This window comes from Hippichthys cyanospilos, chromosome 3, assembly GCF_059441005.1.
Source record: "Hippichthys cyanospilos isolate Australia breed blue-spotted pipefish chromosome 3, RoL_Hcya_1.0, whole genome shotgun sequence".
Lineage (NCBI taxonomy): Eukaryota > Metazoa > Chordata > Actinopteri > Syngnathiformes > Syngnathidae > Hippichthys > Hippichthys cyanospilos.
This window is the reverse complement of record NC_142371.1, coordinates 20,312,736-20,335,381: the sequence shown is the minus strand read 5'-3', so window position 1 is coordinate 20,335,381 and position 22,646 is coordinate 20,312,736. Positions and strand designations below refer to the sequence as shown.

The 22,646-nt window shown below is 41.6% G+C and overlaps 1 protein-coding gene across 2 annotated transcripts; it reads left to right on the top strand.

The window, feature by feature from the left end:
* The first annotated feature begins 213 nt into the window (after nt 1–213).
* ago1 (argonaute RISC component 1) lies at nt 214–21,931 on the top strand. Of its 2 annotated transcripts, none has more exons than XM_088410135.1 (19): nt 214–400; nt 6,573–6,759; nt 8,734–8,854; nt 10,213–10,394; nt 10,625–10,761; nt 10,831–10,965; nt 11,054–11,141; nt 12,000–12,147; nt 12,228–12,347; nt 12,828–12,950; nt 13,043–13,176; nt 13,257–13,441; nt 13,502–13,661; nt 14,382–14,472; nt 15,831–16,025; nt 16,172–16,306; nt 16,690–16,791; nt 16,942–17,141; nt 17,586–21,931. In XM_088410135.1, the coding sequence occupies exons 1-19, from the start codon at nt 376–378 to the stop codon at nt 17,692–17,694; spliced, it is 2,577 nt and encodes an 858-aa protein (XP_088266261.1). In that variant the 5' UTR covers nt 214–375; the 3' UTR covers nt 17,695–21,931. The 2 variants fall into 2 exon arrangements, with proteins under 2 accessions (XP_088266261.1, XP_088266260.1); XM_088410134.1 differs by having other exon boundaries at nt 11,030–11,141.
* The last annotated feature ends 715 nt before the right edge of the window (nt 21,932–22,646 follow it).

Below are 22,646 nucleotides of genomic sequence, written 5' to 3'. Positions count from 1 at the left end.
TTTTCGGCGGGGAAGAGAGCCACACCATACCGCTCGAGGCACCCCAACGCCGCGGACCGTCGGCTCAACTCCGTGGCGGGCTGTAGTGGACTCCCGTGGAGGTACACTCAAGCAGCCGGAGACAAGAGGCGGTCAGCGGGTAGAAGAGCGGCGGACCGGCGGGCAGCTATAGTCCCCTTTTTTAAACCTTATAACTCATTTTGTTTGGGGGGTGGGGGGGAGCTGAGGGACTGGGGTACAACACACCGAGAAGGGACGAAGACAACACGCCGAGAGGAGGGGGCTGGAAGTCTGCCTCCCAGCCTGAAGGAGCCGGCGGTTCGGCCACACCACCCTGGATTAGCTAGCTTGTACCCGCGCAGCTAAGTGAATGGGATGGAGCCGGGACCGTCTGGCGCTGGTATGTATATTTTGAATAAAATTCTTTCAACTAAAATCTCTTTTGGGTCTACGCGTGTGGAAAAAAAACGCGAGCAATGGTCGTCTGGCCTTGGCTAGTGACTGCTTGTCAATCGCCTGATGTGGGGCGCAGGGAATGGGGGTTTTAAGCGAATTTCTCCCGAATTTTAACCATGGAGGAGCCCTCTTAAACGGCGTTGACTATTCACTGGGGCGGGGGGCGGACACCGAGGTCGTGGGAATGAAGCCCGCCTTCCACCGGCATCATCTTGGCTGAGCTATGGGCTGTCCTCCTCCCCGATCACTCTTAGTCATTTATTCTATGAATAATAAACCGGATTTTTAAACATATACACGCCAATTATACATATGAACATGGATCAGTTTTCGGTCAATTTAGGATTTATGGGTGGGGTAGGCCCTTTGGGGGACCCTCGGTTTCTGTGAAGTTGCCTATTGTGTGTTTGGAGTGTGATGATTCAAAAGAGCTGTTGAAAATAGTGTTTAGATGATGGTCAATTAATCTGAGACTTCGGGACCAAAACAGAACAATTGGAGCATAATTGGCCGCTTCTCTGATAGGTTTCAATATAGGAGTGGCAGCCCGGTCAAGTGCAATCCTTTCAATTAAGTTTGGCAACATGCAAAAGAGAACTCTCAATTTAGAACACCATCCAGTTTTCCATCTAGGGAGCAATGGAAATAGAACAAAAAATAAATCATAAAACCTTGCCTCATAGAAAACTGCTTGCTATCATTACAAACTTTCAGATACAAACTTCCAAAATCACTGATAGCGCTCAGAAAACAGAAGGTGTAGCAACACATGTAGGCAGACAGTGTGACAATACTCACAGGCATATATTCCAGATCTTCTGGAAAAGTACAATGCTGCCTACTGAGTTATGGTATGACTGCGTTCATTTTTTATTTATTATTTGTTTGTTCTCACCTACTGTCTGATGCATGTTTATGAAGCATGTTACCACAGAACGCTCCGCCAGATTGAAAAGATGCTTTAAAAATAATTTTCTTAGGGGCAGTAACCAACTAATGGCATTTCACTTCATTTCAATGGGGAAAGAATATTTGAGTGTTTTGAATTAAGAGGGTAGTAATGCAAGAGGTTTGACTCATAAATCAAGACCTCAATGCAATCTTCCCCGATGTTGAAATGGCAGCATCTTCATTATTTGTTTGGAAGATGTTAGAAAAAGGGTCACATTGTGTAAAATAAACTCTTTCTGTGCCATAGACGACAATTCTCGTCATGTAAATCATTTACGTAGAGTGCCAGTGACGAAAACTCTTCAACTGTTTTGTTTTTATGAACATATGTATGACACTCGTGGCCGGCGCTCTTCATAATATTTAGCCAGTCGCGCACTGTAGTGATTAATTGTGACCATTTGATGGAAGCGCTAGCTTTAGTAGTAGTTAGTGGTTTCTGAGCAAGTAATGGATGAAAACGCAACAGAATGGTTTGCGGCGTAGTTTAAAAGATTTGATGTCATCTAATGGCGAATTTAGCAAAGCTGGGTATGTCAGATCAGTGCATTCCAATACGAATCCACTGATAGCAGCAGAGATCCATCCCCAGAACATTCTAAGTGGAGGTGAGCGCTAACTTGCTACCTAGTTAACGTGTAGCATAGTGCTTCTGTAAGTCAAGCCAAACACAAACCGATTTCTTTCAAGCCCACCGACAATGTAGGGTACCATGTCAAACTCAAGGCCGGGGGGCCAAATCTGGCCCGCAACATCAATTTAAGTGGCCCGAGAAAGCAAAGCATGTACATTTCCATGACCTTTGCTAAACTCGGCTCCAAAATTTGAACTTGTCATGTCGATTAAATAAAAACAGACTTAGACTTGGTTTCCTCATCATATCGGCCCAGTGAGGGAAGTTAGCCCGCGACAAAAATGAGTTTGACACCCTTCATGTCGGGAAATAAGATGGGTGTACAAGTTTTGCAGTGCCCACTTTCAGCCAGAAGACTGTGTCACATATTGTCACACAAAAATCAAGTTTGGCATTGACTCAAAAAAACACGCCTGCATGCACTCATACCTGCTACATAAACAAAAATGTAAAAACATGTTACCAAATGTGAAAATGTCTCTGATTGCGTACTTTACCAAATATCTACGTATACAAATGGTTATTTTGACATCAAAAACATTATCATAGTTTTTCATGTTTTATAGAAGGGAAGATTTTAGTGTCGAAATTATTTGCAATTATTTTCGAAAACATGCCTGTAAGCATGCTGTCTCGATCCGTATCTTATAATGTTTTCCAATTTCACAAAAACCTGACGTTTGATTGGGGTGTGTAGACTTTTTATAGCCACCTTATGCGTATAAATGTATTCCGTAATGTGGTGATTGAGGTTATTCTCTCATCCTATTATGTTGAAAGCAATTTCCACACACAACAGTGACGTCATCTGACCCTGAAATGCTGTCTTACTGTGTACAAAAGTTCACCGTTCCAACAATAATCCGATTTGCTAGTTTCTTTGCAAAAAGCGCAGGGCTATACTTGCTGGATTTTTTAATGATGACTAATGTGATAGCTAATTTTTGACCAAATGTTAAAAAAAAAGCCAAAGGAAAAGCAGATGTTTTCCGAACTGACAGAACATCAAAAGCAAGTGTGATTATGTCACGGTGAAGATGCTAAGAAGTTAGCGAGCGCGGTCACGCTGTGACGCCACACTGTTGTCGTCGCACCGCCCGGGAACTATTGTCTCGGGACGCCGGAGAGATCTGGCTCGGATTCACACCATCTGCCTTCACTGGCAAGAGGGTGTGAGGCGTGTGCATGCGTGCGTTTTAGCATGTGGCCATCATGAATCTTAAATTTGCCTTTTGTACCGTTTAGCTCGTGTACACGAGTATGCACAGTTGTTTGACGTTGTTGAGGCATGTGTACGTATTTGTGTAACATGATACCATTTGATCAAAAGTGAGAAACGTCAAGGTAAAGTAACACAAGTTTATTTTTACTGAACATTTCACAAACAAGCCCAATGAGACTTACACAACCAAAAGCACAACTTTCGAAATTGATAAAAACATTTTTTACGTGTTTCCATCGTTCACATGACATCATATGCTTGTTTTTATGTTTTAGTCTTTTTTTTCCCCTATTGTTTAGTTTGGTATTTTATCCTATTTGGATATTTTTTTTCTAATATTTGCATATTTCATGTTTTTTCGTTTTACATTTCTTTTATGCATTTATTACATTCTACTTTCCTTTTTTCACAATTTGACGCATGAGCTGTTTTTTTTTTCTAACGTAGTTCAGTTGCGCATACTTCTTTCTATTTTTTGTATTTTGGGACGGGTTCAAGGTACTTTACTTACAATAGCAGCTGATATTGGCGCTTATAAATAATACTTGAATAAAAAGCCCTAGTTTGTATAATTTGCTTATTTTTATTTTTTTAAAGTTAGTTTTCTCTTTTTATCTTGAATATTTTCAAATATTCTTGTTTTCTATCAATATATTTTCACATAATGTCAATTTACATTTAATAATTCATTTTTTCCAGTTTTATTACACCCTTCCCTAATATTTTATTGTGTTTTTTTCTCATTTAGTACTTTTTTTGTATTCTATTTTTCCTGTTGGTGTGATTTACAGCTACTTTAGTATTTTATGAATGTCTTTGACAACTATTTTTGTTTGTCTTTGAGCTCAATTTCTTCAAGACTGAAATATTTGTAAGTTCTTCTTATACTGCAGTATATTTTTGCCTATTTCTTTTTTTAAAACTCATATTTTTAGCGTAACGGTTTGAGCTGCCTTTTCGTACCCCTTTATTCTCAGGGTGTGTGTGTGTGGGGGGGGTTGCCACAATGTTCACTGTACACATGCGCGCCCACCCGCATATCCCGATGTGCCATGCGAGCGGTCCAGTTCTACCTTGAGGAAATCCCTTGCAGCTATTTAAAGAAGGGCTTTTCCAGGTCTTCCTGATGTGGGAACACGCTCCCTGCGGAACCCAAGAGGCCAAGGTTCTGGCTCCTCCTCCCCTCCAACAGGCGCCCCCAACCTCTCCTCACGCACACACTCACACACGCAGGTCTTCTGATATCCATGACAATGCCGTGTTGCTGTGGCGTTGCCATGGTGAGGCTGGGAATGTCGAGCTCTCCCGTGTTTGTGAGGGCACTCCCCTCCGTCAAGCCACCCGGTGTTGTTTATGTGTGCCACAGACGAAGGAGCGGGGCAGCTGGGGTCTTTGTTTTTGGTGGTAGGGCGTGGGGGGTTCTCTGGGGACCTGAGGGGTTAAGACACGGGGGCCCCTCGCAAGTAGGAGTTACTGCTAAACCTCACACCCCAGATGCATTGACACTGACGCCGGTTTTCTTTCTGTTCAAGTGTAGTGTTTTGTGGGGAGTCGCCACGCTCCGCCCATGCGCAAAGAAAAAATTTGCGGTATTGTATCACCTGTTTAGTATGATCGATTCAAATTCGGTATCAGATGGGGAAATCCTCACAGACAAGGTCTTATTTCTATGATTCCTGGAATTGACAAAATGACCCTAAAGCTACTTGGGTCTTTTGGGGTACGGATGATTGAGACTTGTTTCGTTGCTCGCCATGATGGGCACGCCTACTAAATTTTTTGTCGCAAAGTCAAATTGGCTTTAGGATCTGAATTTTGGGTTTGAGGTATTAGATTTGAATTTTGTGCTTCTCGTCATCAGATTCCATATTCTGTTTACGCGGAATGACAAAAAAATCAGAAGTTGTGTAATTTGGCAACACCATCTGGTATCAATCGCTTGAAATTTTAACGACGACTTTGTTTTTTGAAGGACCAAAATGACCCGATAGTGTCCGCCTATAACTAAAATGACAGACTTCTTGTGACTTTTTATGGCACTGCTTCTTGAGAGACTGGCCATGCTACCATTCTGACCAAATTCCATGTTGCCATGTTGCCCTACCCCTCCAGAAGGGTGAACGTTTGCGGGTGTTGGCGAAAGTAGCGGAAACTGTGTTCTCCTTAGGGTTCATTCAAGGTCACATTCACCGAATTTTACTGCTCTGTAAGAAAAAAAAACATTAAGACTGTAAATGAATGTCTAGAAAATATTTGTTGAACGTTTTGAAGGCTGAATTTTGGATTAGAATTTCGCATGGATAGTGAGTCATTAGACTAGTTCTTCTCTAGATTGACTTCCTGAGATTTATTTTTGTTAGTCTCGTCATAATGGACATGCCTTCCAAATTCCATTTTACTAAGTGAGGCAGTCTTCAGAGGCCGAATTGACACGCAGGTATTACAATTTCATACCTATTTGCGAATCGTCAGACTTTCCCCAAGATCTAAATTAAATGTCTGACTTTTCGGGAATGAGTTTTTTGAGTCTTCTTGTAACCAAACTTCATTTTGCTTAAAAAACCTTAAGAGCCAAATTTTGGAACACTAATATTAGAACATTGTTTATTTATTTTTTTTCTGCGCATGGCTTGTTTAGGGTTTTTTTTTTTTTTTGTGGGTCCTGTTCGATATGCCAACTAAATTTCATGCTCGTAAGGGAAACCAGTTTTTAGGGGCTGAATTTTTCTGTTCATCTTTAAGAGACGAATGGAAACCTCCTTCCTAGACTTTGGTATTTTACGGCTCATCCTTAATTCTCGCTGTGATGAGTATTACAATTTTTCACAGTGTCAGCCATCTGTTTGCACTTAAAATTTGGAAGCAATTGGACAATCGGATGAGTTTGTCTTCGAAGGACCCCTAGAAAAAAAAGTTGATCATATGTGAGTTTCAAACTTATTATGGCAGACTTACCGTCTTTTCAGACATCGTTTCTTGACACGTCGTCGTGAGTTGTTTCGTAATAGACGTGTTTGCCTCTATCCAATAAAAATTGAGAAGCGATCCAACAGAATATCTTTTAAAGACACCTGACAAAAAAATACACACAAAAACGACCCTATACAGGACTTTCTTCAAACCCTTTTTTGTCTACTCATGATAGACGTGTTTAACCAATCTTACCTTGCGAAAATAAACTCAAAATAAAACTAGACTTTTGGGGTTTATCTTGAGTCATCACACTTCCAAAGTCAAATCTTTTAGTGTCACCAGTTCGATGAGTTGGACAAAAATCAAAAGGTTCTTCTCTCATCTATTTGTCCTCAGTGCCCATGGGGGTCTTCCCCCCACCCCTGCAGCAGGTGTTTCACGCCCCGCGTCGGCCAGGAATGGGCACCGTGGGCAAGCCCATCAAGCTGCTGGCCAATTACTTCGAAGTGGAGATCCCCAAGATGGACGTCTACCACTACGAAGTGGACATCAAGCCGGACAAGTGTCCGCGGCGGGTTAACAGGTAGGCAGACGGAGCTAACAGAGCAGACGTAACATCTCCAACGCATCCAAAATTTCCAGATAGGGTTTCAAGTGTGGCTAATTGTTTTCTTCTTTCAGGAAGAAATGTGATGACAAATGAAATAAAAGCACAATGACATAAATCTTTTTTTTTTTCAATGTCATCCTGCCGATTAAAGAAAAAAAAATCTGTCTTGTTTGTGATTTGTCACATTCCTGACTCCAACGGCGGTAAACAAACATCAAAGCTGAAGAGGGAGGAAAGTGCTGACTCTTTAGTTTTGAAGTTTCTTGACAGTCCTTTCACATTTTGAGCAATCTTCTTTGTCTGCTTTGAAATGAGGGGTTGCATGTTTTAGCCACAACAATTACCGATTTTTTTTTTTTTTTTTTTCATGGCGCTAACTTCCACTGATTTTGTCTTTCAAGACAAGGCTACTATTTTCTTGAGCTCATTTGAGTCACTTTGTAGCTTTTCCCTAACAGTAGGGATGGGCTTGTACCGATATCAGCCTTATTTCAAAGAATCGATACTCACGACGGCGGACGCTTGTGACCATTTTATTTTTTTTAAGTGATATTCATTTCTTGCATTTTTAAGAAAGAAAATGCTATATATGGATAGTATATTATAGACATTGTTTGGTTTTGGGGAAATTTTATAAATCATAAGTATTAGTTGTATCTGTCCTTAGTATCGCTATTGCAAACTATTCAAGAATTGCACTGGTATCGATTTGAAAAGAATTGTCACACATACCTACTTGAAATTTATGGATGTTCAATACCACTTTTTTCTGACTGATACCAGTACACGTGACTTAACTCTTGAGTAGTCACTGGTTCTGATACCACCAGTACTTTAGATGCACATATTTTCCCCCAATACAATAACAGATTTTTTTTTTTTAAAGCAAGACTTTGAACTTAACTCTGTCTTTCTAATTTGTGATCGTAAAACTACTCCAAGAGGGTCGACAGCACTAGTATCAGTTGCCATCACAATTACGGATACGTCAACTTTAAATAAATCCAGGTATTGTTTTTTTTTTCCCTTAGACTGCACCGATTAAAACCCATTCGCATCCATTGACGATTATACTTGTTAGTTACATTTTTCAATGGTGATGGGCGGGGCGGGGTTTTTTCAGATCAGTTGGATGTGGCTGATTAATTAAGGTAAACCCGATGTAGCATTTTTACAGCAAGCGAAACAAAGTGATGGATGATCCTTAATGGGATTTTTAGGATAAGGCCGATCCTGAAGCAGCCAATTAAAGTGAACAGGATGATGTTTTTCCTTGACAAAATCATTTAGATTGAAGGGTTCCTCAAGTTGCTTTTTACGGCGAATCGAATAAAACACTTAAGGCATTCTAATTTAGGTGAATATGAAGGTGGCTGTTTGTTAACAAACTATTATGCATGTTCTCTAACATGCTAACTAATTTGGACCAGATGTGGCTGCTGTATGACAAGATGCTGTATTTATTTAAAATGAGGTGTTCCTCAATTTGCTCTTAAAGGTGGACAGGAGGACTTAAGCCTGGTGAAATTTTCTCAGTGCTTCTTAGTTAATTTCTCCACAAAACACACAAACGTAGGAGAAATCCCTTAAAAGGTTTGAATCCTTCCTATAAGTCCACAGAGACTTTGAGGTTCACGGTCTCTTGACTCGAGTGTTTCGAGATAAAGGCTACCCAGAAGGTATCTAAAGATCACGCCCTTTGACCTGGTTCCTTCCCCCCTTTTTCGTATTAAAAGTGTCCCCCTGCCCCCCTCCACTCCGTTCCTTCTTTTTATCCTCTCCTCCCCCCCCTCTCTTCCCATGACCATGACAGCTGCATCGCCCACAATCGATAATTCCGCCATCTCGCGTCACAATGGAGCGCTACGATCAAGAGGATGGCTTTAACTGATGGAGCGTCATGGGTGGCGCATGTTAACATTTTTTTGTTTCGTGACCACCCCGCAGGGAGGTGGTGGAGTACATGGTGCAGCACTTCAAGCCCCAGCTCTTTGGCGACCGGAAACCCGTGTACGACGGCAAGAAGAACATCTACACGGTGCTGGCGCTGCCCATTGGTAGTGAGAAGGTATGGATGTGTAATGTGTTTCCATAACACATTGTCATAGCAGACACTTAACAAAAAGATCAAAAATAATTTTTTACGAGTGCCTATAGATACCACAAGATGCGACAAAGCGTGTCAGTTGAATTTAATGATTTACCCCCTGTGAAAGCTTTTTTGGATGGACAAAAAAACAAGACTTAGAACTGAATGCTGTGCCATCTGTTTCTAATTTAGTGAAATTTGGAAATCGTTTTGTAGTTTTATCTTTAGCGCCCTTTTCTTAAGGAACTCCACAATAGAAATTGTGTAACAATCTGTTTTGTTTCTGCCCCGTCTGCTAGGAAATATCGTCAAATATGATAGTATCTTTCCATATTAAACCTTACAAAATAAAGGGATGCATTTAGCAAAAGCCGTTTTAAAATAATTTCGCAATAAATTGTTGAATATTTCAAATAATTTGTTCTTAATTTGAAAAGAACATTTTACTGTTCTAGTCATGGCATTACTGAGCAACACATTAGATTTGCTGCTACCTCCAGAAACCCTGTTAAAATCTCATGTACCCCTTGAAGTGTGTTCTTATACCCCAAGGGTACGCATATACATACTTGAGAACCATTGTGCTAGACCACCACAGTTTAAATGTGTAACGTGTTCGACGTAAAGATAATGGTAATGTAACTCAAATTTCATCCAGAGTAGTTGGGAATATCAGCCTTGATTTACATTTCAACAGGCTGTGTGGAGTTTGCATGTTCTCCCCAAGCCCGCATAGGTTCTCTCCGGGCACTCTGGCTTCGTACCATATTCCAAAAACATGCATGACAGGTGTATTGGACATTCTAAATTGACCTTAGGTGAGTCATTCAGTGCATGAATGGTTGTTCGTCACTGTGTGCCCTGCGATTGGCTGGCATCCAGCCCATGGTGTCCCTCGCCTATTTCCCAAAGACTACTGGAATAGCCACTAGTGTAAATAAGTGGATGGATGGATGGATGGATGGATGGATGGGTGGGTGGATGGGTGGATGGAAGTTCATTGCCATTGAGGCATTGGTTTCCTGCAGATACAACAAAAGTGGAAAAAAGTCTCTTTTCCTGCTCAGCGGGACCTAGGTCGTACTGTCATATGTAGTAGCGAAAGATCTTTTTTTTTTTTTTTTTTTTTAGCAGCGAAAGACAATGAAATATTTTTTTTAAGATGGACCAATTACGATGAAAACTACAGGGGCCCTCGAATTGAACTCTGTGGGACACCATAAAACAAGGGCAGAGCAACTAAGGATTAAAAAAATGTTCAAAATGTTCAGTTTGCAAAAAAATAAAAAATAGTGTCCTTGTAAAAGTCACTTATTTAGGCACTTATTTCCCTCAAGGTGGATTTCGAGGTCACCATCCCAGGTGAAGGCAAGGACCGGATCTTCAAGGTGTCCATCCGTTGGCTGGCCAAGGTGTCGTGGCGACTGCTGCAGGAGACGCTGGTCAGCGGGCGGCTGCAGGTGCCCCTCGACTCCGTACAAGCCCTGGACGTGGCCATGCGCCACTTGGCCTCTATGAGGTACGACTTTGATAACATCCTAACAACCAACCCCTATTGTGTCATCATCACACAAGGCATTGGACTTTAGAGATTGCACTCGGGGTTTGGAATGATGACAAATGATGTGTGATAACATGAGGAGAAGACATTAAGTCATGCTGAGTCGTATTTTTCTCACTGACGCACACATACACTACATCATGCGCACACACACGAGCCTCATTGTTTTTGTCAACTTCTCTATTTAGGTACACTCCAGTGGGACGCTCCTTCTTCTCCCCACCCGAGGGCTACTACCACCCTCTGGGCGGTGGCCGGGAGGTGTGGTTCGGCTTTCACCAGTCAGTGCGGCCTGCAATGTGGAAGATGATGCTCAACATTGATGGTGAATATGAAAGCCTGTTAAAAAAAAAAAGGTCTGATTTCCTCATTTTTGCCCTCTGGCTCCCTCCAGTGTCTGCCACCGCCTTCTACAAAGCCCAGCCTGTCATCGAGTTTATGTGCGAAGTTCTGGACATCCGCAACATCGACGAGCAACCCAAAACGCTTACAGACTCGCAACGGGTCCGCTTCACCAAGGAGATCAAAGGTGGGGGATTTTTTTTTTTACCTTTAACTGACCCAATTAAGTCATCAATATCTAGTAGTGCCAGGTCTCGTATACCCCACTTCTCCAGGCCTCAAGGTGGAAGTGACCCACTGTGGGCAAATGAAGAGGAAGTACCGCGTATGCAATGTCACCCGACGTCCTGCCAGCCATCAGACGTAAGTGCCAGGAAGATGGTGATGATGATGATGACGGTCATTTAAAGTAACTGAAAATAGTCATTTAGAGAGACTGTCCGCATGAGGTCATTGTCAGATCATCTTTATTAGTCATCCACCAAAGAAAACAAACATGAAGGACGGCTGCACTATTCAGTGAGATCCAGTAGAAGAGCTGAATCTAAAGATTGCCCTTTTTTCCCTTTTGGTAAGCTGTGTGTCCAAATGATCTGTGTTAATATTAGTAAAAAAATATGATGACCATTTTACTTTTTCTTTTTTTTATTATTATTATTATTAAAATAACTACCACCATATAATCTTTTGTAACTAGAATTTTCACTTTTTTTATTGGAACACAACCAGATTTAATTTACCTTAAAAGTGCCAATGACTTCAAATGCATTTACTGGTTTGAAACAAATAGAAAAAAAAACAGGCCTAATTTAAAATTGTCCTAATTTCAAATTGGTATGTGTTATAGTTTTGGAAGATTAAATTTAATGCAGATAGTACTGCATGAACTTTATTGATATGAAATGAACACACTAAAAGAGTTAACGTTCCTTACAAAATCCAACCAGCACTACAGACCGACTCATCCATCCATCCATCCATCGATCGTCCGTCCGTCCGTCCGTCCGTCCGTCCATCCATCAAATATGATATATTGAGCATTTATTCCCCACTCCTCTATGAGATATTTGCGAAATGGGAGGTTATAAATTTAATTGAAGTGGCCTTAAAAAAGTGCACATAGCATGTCATTAGAGCTGGCTGCTTTCTATCTGGGGCCATTCCGTTTTTTTCTTTTAAGTTAATCATCAGCCATAAAAATGTTATGTGTATATTTTGCAGGTTCCCCCTCCAGCTCGAAAGCGGGCAGACTGTAGAATGCACCGTTGCCCAGTACTTCAAGCAGAAGTACAACCTGCAGCTAAAATACCCCCACCTGCCCTGCTTGCAGGTGGGGCAGGAGCAGAAGCACACATATCTGCCCCTTGAGGTGAGGAAGCATTTCACAAAATGAAGATTGTACCGTTCCAAGAGCAGATCTTAAAACTCCCTGTACTCAAAATGTGGCAGGTGTGTAACATCGTGGCGGGCCAAAGATGCATCAAGAAGCTGACTGATAATCAGACATCCACCATGATCAAAGCCACCGCTCGCTCAGCACCCGATAGACAGGAAGAGATCAGCAGGCTGGTAAGTTCAACCATTTTTCAATTAGGTGTCCTTCAATTTCTTCTTTTATTCAACGTTCAAACCAACAAAAAAGTGTTTCGCCATGTTCGATTTTTGAAAAAAAGAAAGGTAAATACTGTACGCACCAGTATCTCAAGTTCCTTCACCATCTTACAAGCAGGCTCAGACATTTTCATTAGCTCTGTCCTCATTTTAAATGTTCAGCTGGCTGTGTTGTACAGCTCCAGGTTTCAGCAACGGCCATCATGATTAATTCCTTGCCCCTGTTTGACTTTAAACTTTCCTGAAGCGACGCAAAGAACGACGAATGTCAGATTTATTTAACTTTCAGCAAAATGAGCAAAATTTTGCTTCATTTTTTCACGTCGTTGCTCCGCTTCACCCCGTCGTGCGAACCACGCTGGCTGCACTTCAAACACAGCCAGTGTGGATGCATTATTAGGGCTTCGGCTCTGATGAAGTTTTGCTACTTTTTCGCAGATGAAAAACGCCAACTTCAACCTGGATCCGTACATCCAGGAATTTGGCATCAAGGTGAAGGACGACATGGCTGAGGTGACGGGCAGAGTGCTTCCTGCCCCAATTTTGCAGTATGGAGGACGGGTAAATATTTGAACTGCCAGAACATAAACTGGTGTATAACATGGAATCGGAAAACTGTGTAATGACCATATTTTGGGCGTGTCTCGTCACAGAACCGAGCCATAGCCACCCCCAACCAGGGCGTGTGGGACATGCGGGGTAAGCAGTTCTACAACGGCATAGAGATCAAAGTGTGGGCCATCGCCTGCTTTGCCCCTCAGAAGCAATGCAGAGAGGAGGTGCTTAAGTAAGTGCTAATGTTAGCATAACCTCCGTTTTACATTCTCCGATCAAACAAATTAGTAACTGATCATTCTGTTCTCTAAGGAACTTCACAGACCAGCTACGCAAGATCTCCAAAGACGCTGGCATGCCCATTCAGGGCCAGCCGTGCTTCTGCAAGTATGCCCAAGGAGCCGACAGTGTGGAGCCCATGTTCAGACACCTGAAGAACACCTACTCGGGGCTGCAGCTCATCATTGTCATCTTGCCTGGAAAAACCCCCGTCTATGGTAAAAACCAGATCTTAGCTTGATGTGTGCCGTGTAAGCCGACTGGATTTTTATATTCAGCCGAGGTGAAGCGCGTGGGAGACACTCTGCTGGGCATGGCTACACAGTGCGTGCAGGTGAAGAACGTGGTGAAGACATCCCCTCAGACCCTCTCCAACCTCTGTCTTAAAATCAACGTTAAGCTGGGTGGCATCAATAACATCCTGGTGCCGCACCAAAGGTAATGCACTATAATTCAACATTAAAGGAGAATTAATAGTAAATCTGCATCCAGCCATCAATTTCCAATAGCACGTGTCATCATTCGGATCACAGGTGAGCTTGTGTTATGGCTGAGCAATAATTTGGGGGAGAATCCAGTTGGTATTGATAAAACAATTCATAAAACTTCGGCCGAAACTCAGCCACTCAAAACTGCCATCTAGCTTCATACTCGTTCATCCCTTTGTTGAACCTACTCTTAAACACTATACTTTTTGTCAAGTACACAATGACTTTGTAACTATCTCTTTTGACATAACAGATGGGCAGAAGTGCAGAACTCCTTGCTCAAGGACAATTGCCATAATAGACTGCAGAACAAAGATTTACTTGATTGTTTAAGTTCACCCTTGATGGGTGCGCAAGACGAAGAAACACACCACACTTTGCTGTTCAAGTTCACATTTTTATTCTTCGCTTGCCAACAGTTACTGAAAAACACTGTCAAAGTCATCAAAATCCAAGTCATTGCACCAAAGTCAAAGTCATTGCATCACAAAAGTTCATTCAAACCCACCTCCCCAACAACTTGCCTGCTAGGTAAGGCACATGGTCCTAATGCCCCCACAGACCCACCTTTTTGTACTAGATATTAAGTCAATTGAATGTGTCCCCCTTTAACTCCTTCTTGGGTGAATGAATTAGTCATAGGCAAAATTGCTTGTGTTTGCTCTTTCAGGTCTGCGGTGTTCCAGCAGCCTGTAATCTTCCTTGGAGCTGATGTGACGCACCCCCCTGCTGGAGATGGCAAGAAACCCTCCATCACTGCCGTAAGTGTCAGTGTGAGCTGGAATGTGTGTGCAGAGCGGCACTGACACCTAGTGACAGTTTAAGTTACTGCAGAAACTTAATCGTCTTTCGCTTAAACATAAGGATTTTTGATGTTGCTCTTTTGTAGCTATGGTTAACTGTTCCTTCTTACTAGCGTTGTGGTCACATCAATATAGTATAGAAACTATTTGTGGGATTGATCCTATTTGATATAGCCAAGCCCAGGTTTTGTGTTATTTTTTCAAGTCACACAGAACTTCATTCTCATTTCTGAAGAAACGGAAAAAAATGTACATAATTTATGACACACATTCCAATAGGTGTTAAAACAGTGATGCCAATTTAGCTAATTCATCCGTTTTCGTATTTTTTAACCCATACATTTGTGTTTTTCATGTTGTTGCACATCTATACAAAACATCCTATCACATCTGGCATTCACTGCCATTTATTGTTTTAATAATTGATTCCTGTCATTCACATTGTAATACTTGAGCTTCCATGAAAAATTGGGACAAATCCAAAAAACAAGGTTTTCCTTTGCTTTATATCTGACTAGCAGACCAAAATGGGAACAAATATTATAATGGAAAAGAAGGAAGGTGTCGATAATGGGATAAAAGGAAACAAATATCTCATCGCACTAAGTCACGTTGAAAAACCGAGATGACGTCAACCCCTCAGATGCCGCTGACCTCAGCTGCGCTGCGATTGGTTGCCGTGTTGCCTAGTGACGGTGACAGATGCTTGAATCACATGTTAGGGTGAGGGAGCAAAAGAAACAAAAAAGGCAATTTAAAAATGATTCGCACGGAGATCACCATTCTGAACCAACAAAGGCCACTTCTGGGCGAGTATTTATCAACAAGAGTCCTGCAATAATAAGTTATGAAAAAATGTATTAAAACGTCTTATTGCAGTAAATGATTTCATATGCACACTTCATATGAAGAAATATTGATGAAAAACTTCCTGATTAATTACATCAAATAAAATACAATTTTTGCAATAAAAACACAAAATGATTTGCGCCTTTAAATATTTTGAAATGATTTTATTCAGTTGTTCATTGGAATAGAACTGTAAATTTACATAAATACTTACTTAGTTTACATAATTTACATAAACGAATCAATTCAATAAATAATTTGTTATTCACAGTAACTGTCTCTGTAAAGTAATTATGAATAAAAAATTATAATTACTATTCACTGTTTTTTGTCTGATTATTTTTTACATCGTCATCCAAAACCAGATCAATCTTTTTATTTAAAATCAAAATATGCTTCGTCTCCTCGCCACGTTAGCCACCAAGATGGTACTCATGATCTTTTGCTTTCCTCGCCTGCTCTTCAAGGTTGTGGGCAGCATGGACGCCCACCCCAGCCGGTACTGCGCCACTGTGCGGGTCCAGCGCCCCCGGCAGGAGATCATCGAGGACCTGTCCTACATGGTGCGAGAGCTGCTCATCCAATTCTACAAGTCCACCCGCTTCAAGCCCACCAGAATCATCTTCTACAGGGACGGTGTTCCCGAGGGACAGCTGCCGCAGGTCCGGCATTTTTACTGTTGTACATGTGCTGCTCTTTTGGTTAGCAACAGATTTGACATTGCCTTGCTTCAATGTAGTTGAAATAAAAAATAATATCCATGTTTGTATTTCCTATTAAAAATGCATATACAATGTATTTTCTTCAGATTCTCCATTATGAGCTGCTGGCCATCAGGGATGCGTGCATCAAGCTGGAGAAGGACTACCAGCCTGGCATCACCTACATCGTGGTGCAGAAACGCCATCACACACGCCTCTTTTGCGCCGACAAGTCTGAGAGGGTGCGTTTTGTTTTGTTTTTTTTTTTTTTTGCGGGCATGACGGCATGTTATAGCGTTCCCTCGCCACTTCACGCTTCACTTTTTGTGGCTTGTTTGCACTTTACAGCAGTGCTTACCCAATGTACTGTACTAACTTCCGTATATGGAGTCTGAAGCCATCTAACAGCCTGTTAATACTCGGTCTTGTTCAGCCGCAGATAAAGGCATGTTTGCTCAAAACTGAACCACTGCTTGTCATTCTACATCAATGAAGTCACGATAGCTTGCTGAAAGAATACACGTTTCGCCTCCATTTTGAAGATTTTGTTAAAGCTTTTATTAAATAGACTTCATACTCTTTATTTATGCATGTACATCGCACGTCTGTGTATGTGTTTTTCCAGATCGGAAAAAGCGGGAACATACCTGCAGGCACTACAGTGGACACCAGCATCACTCACCCCTTTGAGTTTGACTTCTACCTGTGTAGCCACGCAGGCATACAGGTATGGCCGCTAACTGTTAATCCAGTTGGACTTTACATGACTTTATATGACATGAAATGTGATATGTGTGTTTATCATGAATAGCTTAAACCAAGAAGCCATTTCCTGAACACAGAAACTGACCATTTGTCACCTTTTCTCCATTTTAAGGGTACGAGCCGGCCGTCGCATTATTACGTCTTGTGGGATGACAATCGTTTCACGGCCGACGAGCTGCAGATCCTCACCTACCAGTTGTGCCACACCTACGTACGTTGCACACGCTCTGTATCCATCCCGGCGCCGGCATACTACGCCCGCCTTGTGGCCTTCCGTGCCCGCTACCATCTTGTGGACAAAGAGCATGACAGGTTTGAAACACAGCTGTCTACAAGCACCACTAATGAAGGATATTTTCCGTATATATTTAATGGCTATGTAAAAACACTATTAGTCAAAACTTTGGAAACACCTTCATATTTATTTATGTTCCAAAATGTGCAAAACTGTTATCTGGTCAAAAACTGCCTCCCACGATGTAGCTAAATTGTAAGAAATTTTCCATTTTGATTAATGTTGGTTCTTTACCAAATAATTCTTCTAGGCGTAGTAAATTTGTTTAACCATTTTCAGCAGTAAAAAGTCTATAGGTAATTTGATAGCTTATTGTTTTTCATCTCCAATTAATACGTTTGAAAACACATCTTCCCCCTTGCTGTTGACTGACATAATTGTGTCACTTGAGAGCAAAAAATTAAAAAAGAAAAAAGGATTTGTGTCACATCTAACCGGCCGTCTTGTGTGTCCGCTTGCAGCGGGGAGGGCAGCCACGTGTCGGGTCAGAGTAACGGTCGGGACCCTCAGGCGCTGGCCAAAGCGGTCCAGATCCACCACGACACCCTGAGGACCATGTACTTCGCCTGAGCTGCGCACCAAGCCACCCGCCACTTCCCTCGCCATGCCACTTCCACCCGAGTGGGCGCGCAGCTCGCCAACACTACGACCACCTCATCCCCTTCCCTTATCCCCACGTTGACTTAGCCACTACTCATCTTCCGCAGCCAACCACCCAGCCAGCAGTATCGATCCAATCTTCAAAATCCTCCTCAGCCTCATGCACTCAAAAGGTTATGAATACTATTATTATTATTGTGATTGTTACTTTGTTTTTGCTTGACCAGGTCCGTTTTAGTTTTTCGTGGGTTCTGTGGACGCTATATTGTATACTACCTTCACACATGCAAGTAAGTATGCAATAGGGAGGAACGAAGGCGGGTCCACAACGCTGCCTCTTGGACCCAATCCCAAGTCCGAATGCCAGTGTTCCAAAATCACGAGGATTGGGGTATCCTTTGCTTACTTTCATTGTTTTGATATTTTATTTTTTACAAATAATGTTATTCATTTTGTATCGTTATTGTTTAAACCCGCCTTTGAGCTACATTAGCACTTAGCGTTTAGCATGTAGGCGCGTCGTAAGCTCTCGACTTCAATTTTCCTTAGCGGGCGTAGCATATCTTAGAGCCTTTTTAGAAGGTTTCACATAGTGTAACACTAGCGGGACCATTGCGTAGAGCCGGGGGCGGGGGACCGTTTTGCCTTCTTGCGGGTTCCTCACCCCCGGTGTGAAAAAGATACTTGCACCCCATGCACCTGAACCAGCATTATTAACCAGCCAAAAAAGAACAAAACAACCAATGGAAAAAGGGGCACTTCAACAGGGAGCTCGTGTTTATTATTATTTTTGTCTGTATGCTCTTTTGGATTTACAAGGCACTTTTTTTTTGTCTTAAATTACTTATTGATTTTTGTTTTTTATTTTTATGACTTCCAAATGGCCTCATCTTTGTACACGATACACTAGAACTCGCACACTTACATTCGTGCTTACCTCATCGGCCGAGACAGCAGAAGCACACTCTCAAGACCAATCCCTCTTTAAATGCACTTCTTCCTCATCCCCCGCCGTCGTCACCTTCTTCGCGCCCCAACATCCGCATTTATCGCTTCGCCAATCTCTTAGCGCAGGGTTCCCCAAACTTTTGATCAGCGCTAGCGCCACAAATGACCCAGGAACTCTACAGGCGTCCCTCAAACGACTCAATTTTAACTAATTATCAGAGATGGGTAATCCTAATGGTCCGACATTTTAATGTCGTGAATGCCGCCAGAATGGCTGGGGAGGTCAATGTTTGTGCTGCATTTCGGTCATGGTTTCATGAACTGAAATACATACTGTACACAAGCTTGCTCAGCACATTTATTGTACAGTCCTGAAGTAAAAAGAAATGTTTAGAATTAGGCATTTAAAATTTTTATGTTTCACTTTTAAACATGATTTGAATGAATTAATCGCTTGCACATAGTTGAGCATAGCATTCTTAGATGCTTTTTCATTCAAATAATCGACGGGCACGTCGCAAAGTGACAAGCTCACTCGGATTGGCTCTTAGCGAGGAAATGCAAGATAGAAATCGTGACAGATGACACGTGGTCAAATGTGATTTTTTTTTTAAAATGTAACCATCACTTAAAATGTTTTTTCAAGCGGTTAAAATGGATAACTGAATGGATGGACTACAGTGGTTAAAAACTATTTAAGCACAATAATGCTCCCTAGTGGATGTGGTTGCTAATTGCAGTCTAGTCCTGATGGCACATATTGAAGATGCATGCTGTTTTGTATGTATGTACACTCCCTAATGGGCATAAGTGCTTATAGTTTAGTACTGACGGACCAACAAAAAAAATAAATTGCCCATCTCAGCTGGTTATACTTAACAAATTGATCTTTCTTAACAGTTTTGCTCAGTTTTTTGCCTTTGTCAGATCCTGATAAATTCAAGAGATTGATGGGCGCCTCCTAGTGTAAGAAATGTATAAATTCACAGTTTGGGAAACCCTGCATTTTTTTTTTCTTTTTTTAGTGCGTCAGCCGATTTCCCTTGGTGCTCCGTGTGCATGGGTGGCACGGGTAAAGGGATTGCGACCACTTAATACACCCTGCCTTTTTAACTGTAATAATAATAATAATGATAATAATAATAATGATGCATGTAAGACGTTGTAAAACTGGATTATCTGAGCCACCTTAACTATTTTTTGTATGGTGGGCATTATGTTCGCTCGCTGCTGCCTGTTTGCCTCGATTGTGAAATAGATTTGAAAAAAAAAAAGCTTTTTTTTTTCTCCTCACCACATCATTAGAGTATTGTGACTTGTGTCTGTGGAGACCAAAGCCCCTTTCACACCGCCATTCTTTTTTGTTAGATGTATTCCAATTTTCTCAAGCAAACTTGAGTAGCTTTGTGACCATCCTGCAGATGACGACTGCTTTTTTTTGGTTCTTAGTGACGGGGAATGCCTCGTGGTCCCACTTATGCAATTGAGCTGGTCCTACCTCCAAAAATGGAAAATTCAATTTTTTTCCCAACTTTGTCCCCACAATTCTATGTCGTTGCCATTTATACGGAAAATAAGAAGCCAACACACAACTTTCCCTTTCCAGAGGTGGAAATCAGCACAACGAAGTTGCAAAAATTCCACCTTGTTGCTTGTGAGCTAACCCGCTAACATTAGCAAGTTTTGCAGACAAGTAAATGTGTGTGAGGTAGTTGTAAATCCTCCTCCTGTCAGGTGTCTCTTTGGCCTAATTTTGAGCTGTAATGACTTCCTGCCCACCAAGATACTTTTTAATAATACATAATGAAAAAAAGAGGGCTCACTAGCTAGCTAAGCCAAGCTAGCTGAGTCTTTTGGCCACCTGGATCTGGTATTCCCTCCAATTTTTGTTTTTTTTTTTGTTTGCCATTTATATAAAAAAAAGAGATGCCAACCCTCCCATGTTCACAATCCAGGAGTTTTGAAATTAGTATAACCGATGAAGCTAAAGCATTCCACCGTGTCACTAGCGTGCTAACAGGCTAACGCTCTCTTGTTTTTTGACATGTAATGTGTGACGCAGGTTTAAATCCATCCTTGAGATGTGTCTCTGGCTTTGTTTAAACGATTTAACCCACTTCTAATGACTTCCTGCCAACCGATCTAATATTAAGAAGAAAAAAAAAACAGGCCTCGCTAGCAAGCTAAGCTTGAGCTAGCTAAGGCTTTTTCTCTACCAATCGTTTCCACTCCTGGCAGTAGAAATTGGTACAATTGATGACGCTAACGCTGCGATTTTCTGCCTTCTGACGTAGCATTTGATCTTAATGTAAATCAGACGGTTTAGAGTCTGTTTTGTTTGAATGTGGGCACGAAATCACTGAAGCACTTTTTGGGGCTTTTTGAAGTTAGCATCGGAGTACACCTTTTGGGAGACAGTATCCAATCCCTAGAACGATAGATGTGAAAATTTAGCACTTGACACTCCTGCACAAACGTGTCTAAAGCTGTTGTCGGTTATCCATTGATGGGATACCTTGTCTCTGTGTGAAATCTCTGACAGTTATGCGAACTTACCTCGCCTTGGTTTGTTCTTCATAAAAAGCAGGCGGATAAATATTACTTCTTTTTGCTGGGTAGCGCTGTGTGAAAGAGGCTTTGGTCCAAACGTCACCTTGGGCCCCCCCCAAACGCGTTTGTGGGAGTTTTTAAAATCACATTTATGGACTTGCGCAATCAAAAAAAAAAAGCCTTTGTACGACGTTTTACTGACCTGTCATTGTGTTGGTGATTTGTACATATAAATATGATATTAACCTGTTATGTATTTTGTCTCACCACTCGCCAGGCCTTGTCACAGTTTTTGCGGGGGTGTGGGGTGGGCGGGCAATAACTCTCCCGCCGCCTGGTTCGTTCCCCCCTCTCCGTATAATAATGATACAAAGTTTTGCGGTTTTTACTTGCGCCGCTGAAACCAGATGCAGTTCTCACTCACTGAAGACACAAAGCACCTTGAGAAGAGGGGGCGGACAGGCGAGCGGGCGGGGCGGGGGATCGGGAACGGGAATGTATGTACGACAGCCGGCAGCCTCACCATCTGACTAAGCAATATCGAAGCCACTGATCAAGAACAGTCCTCGTCATAGCACTTCCCAATAGATTTGGAACGAAAGGACACGGAAGCGAAAACGCTATTTCGGCTCTGTATGTGATAGTAGTAATGGAAACTCTGTGGGGAGGGGTATTTTTTAAAAAGAAAATAAACTTGTTTTTTAAATAATCCTCTATGTCTTTTCTGGTCACTGAATTAGGCGCACTAGGGTAGAAAATGTGGGTTTATAAATGTAGTTAATATATTTGTTGGGCTCTACAAAGAATTTACAGTATCAGTTTTTTAAGAATGGATAACAAAATCAAGAAATGTTTTCTGTGGAGAAAGAACTACATTTTGGAGGTCAAGTTAGAAATTATCACATAAGGTCACTATTACTATATCTTCGTTTTTGGGTTGTTGTTTGCACTGGGATTTATTTCTACCATTGATTAAGGATTTATTTCTTATGAATTTATTTCTAAAAGGAATGAAATAAAGACACTATAGCTATTGACGGGTGCATGTTCAAATGAATAGACTAAACCAAAAAATGTTGAACATGTGGCCAACCGTGGGCAGTTTTATTCAGACGGATATTTATATTTAACCTTCAAATCAGTTGAGAACCAGTTTTTATTTCCCACGACGAACTGGCCAATAATAAAATAAATGATCCATTTTATTTTTAAAAAGAAAAAAAAAATAGTCCAGAAACGCATGTAGTCAGAACTTACATGCGTGAACCCATCACCAGGGCGGCCATTTTGCCGCCTGCTGTCGACTAAAAATGACATCACACTCCGGTAACTAATGGCTCACCTGTTTAATGAGTTAAATCATGTGACATTCTCAGCTGTGATTGATGTTGGACCTAAATGTTCAAATTGATTAATTTGGGGAT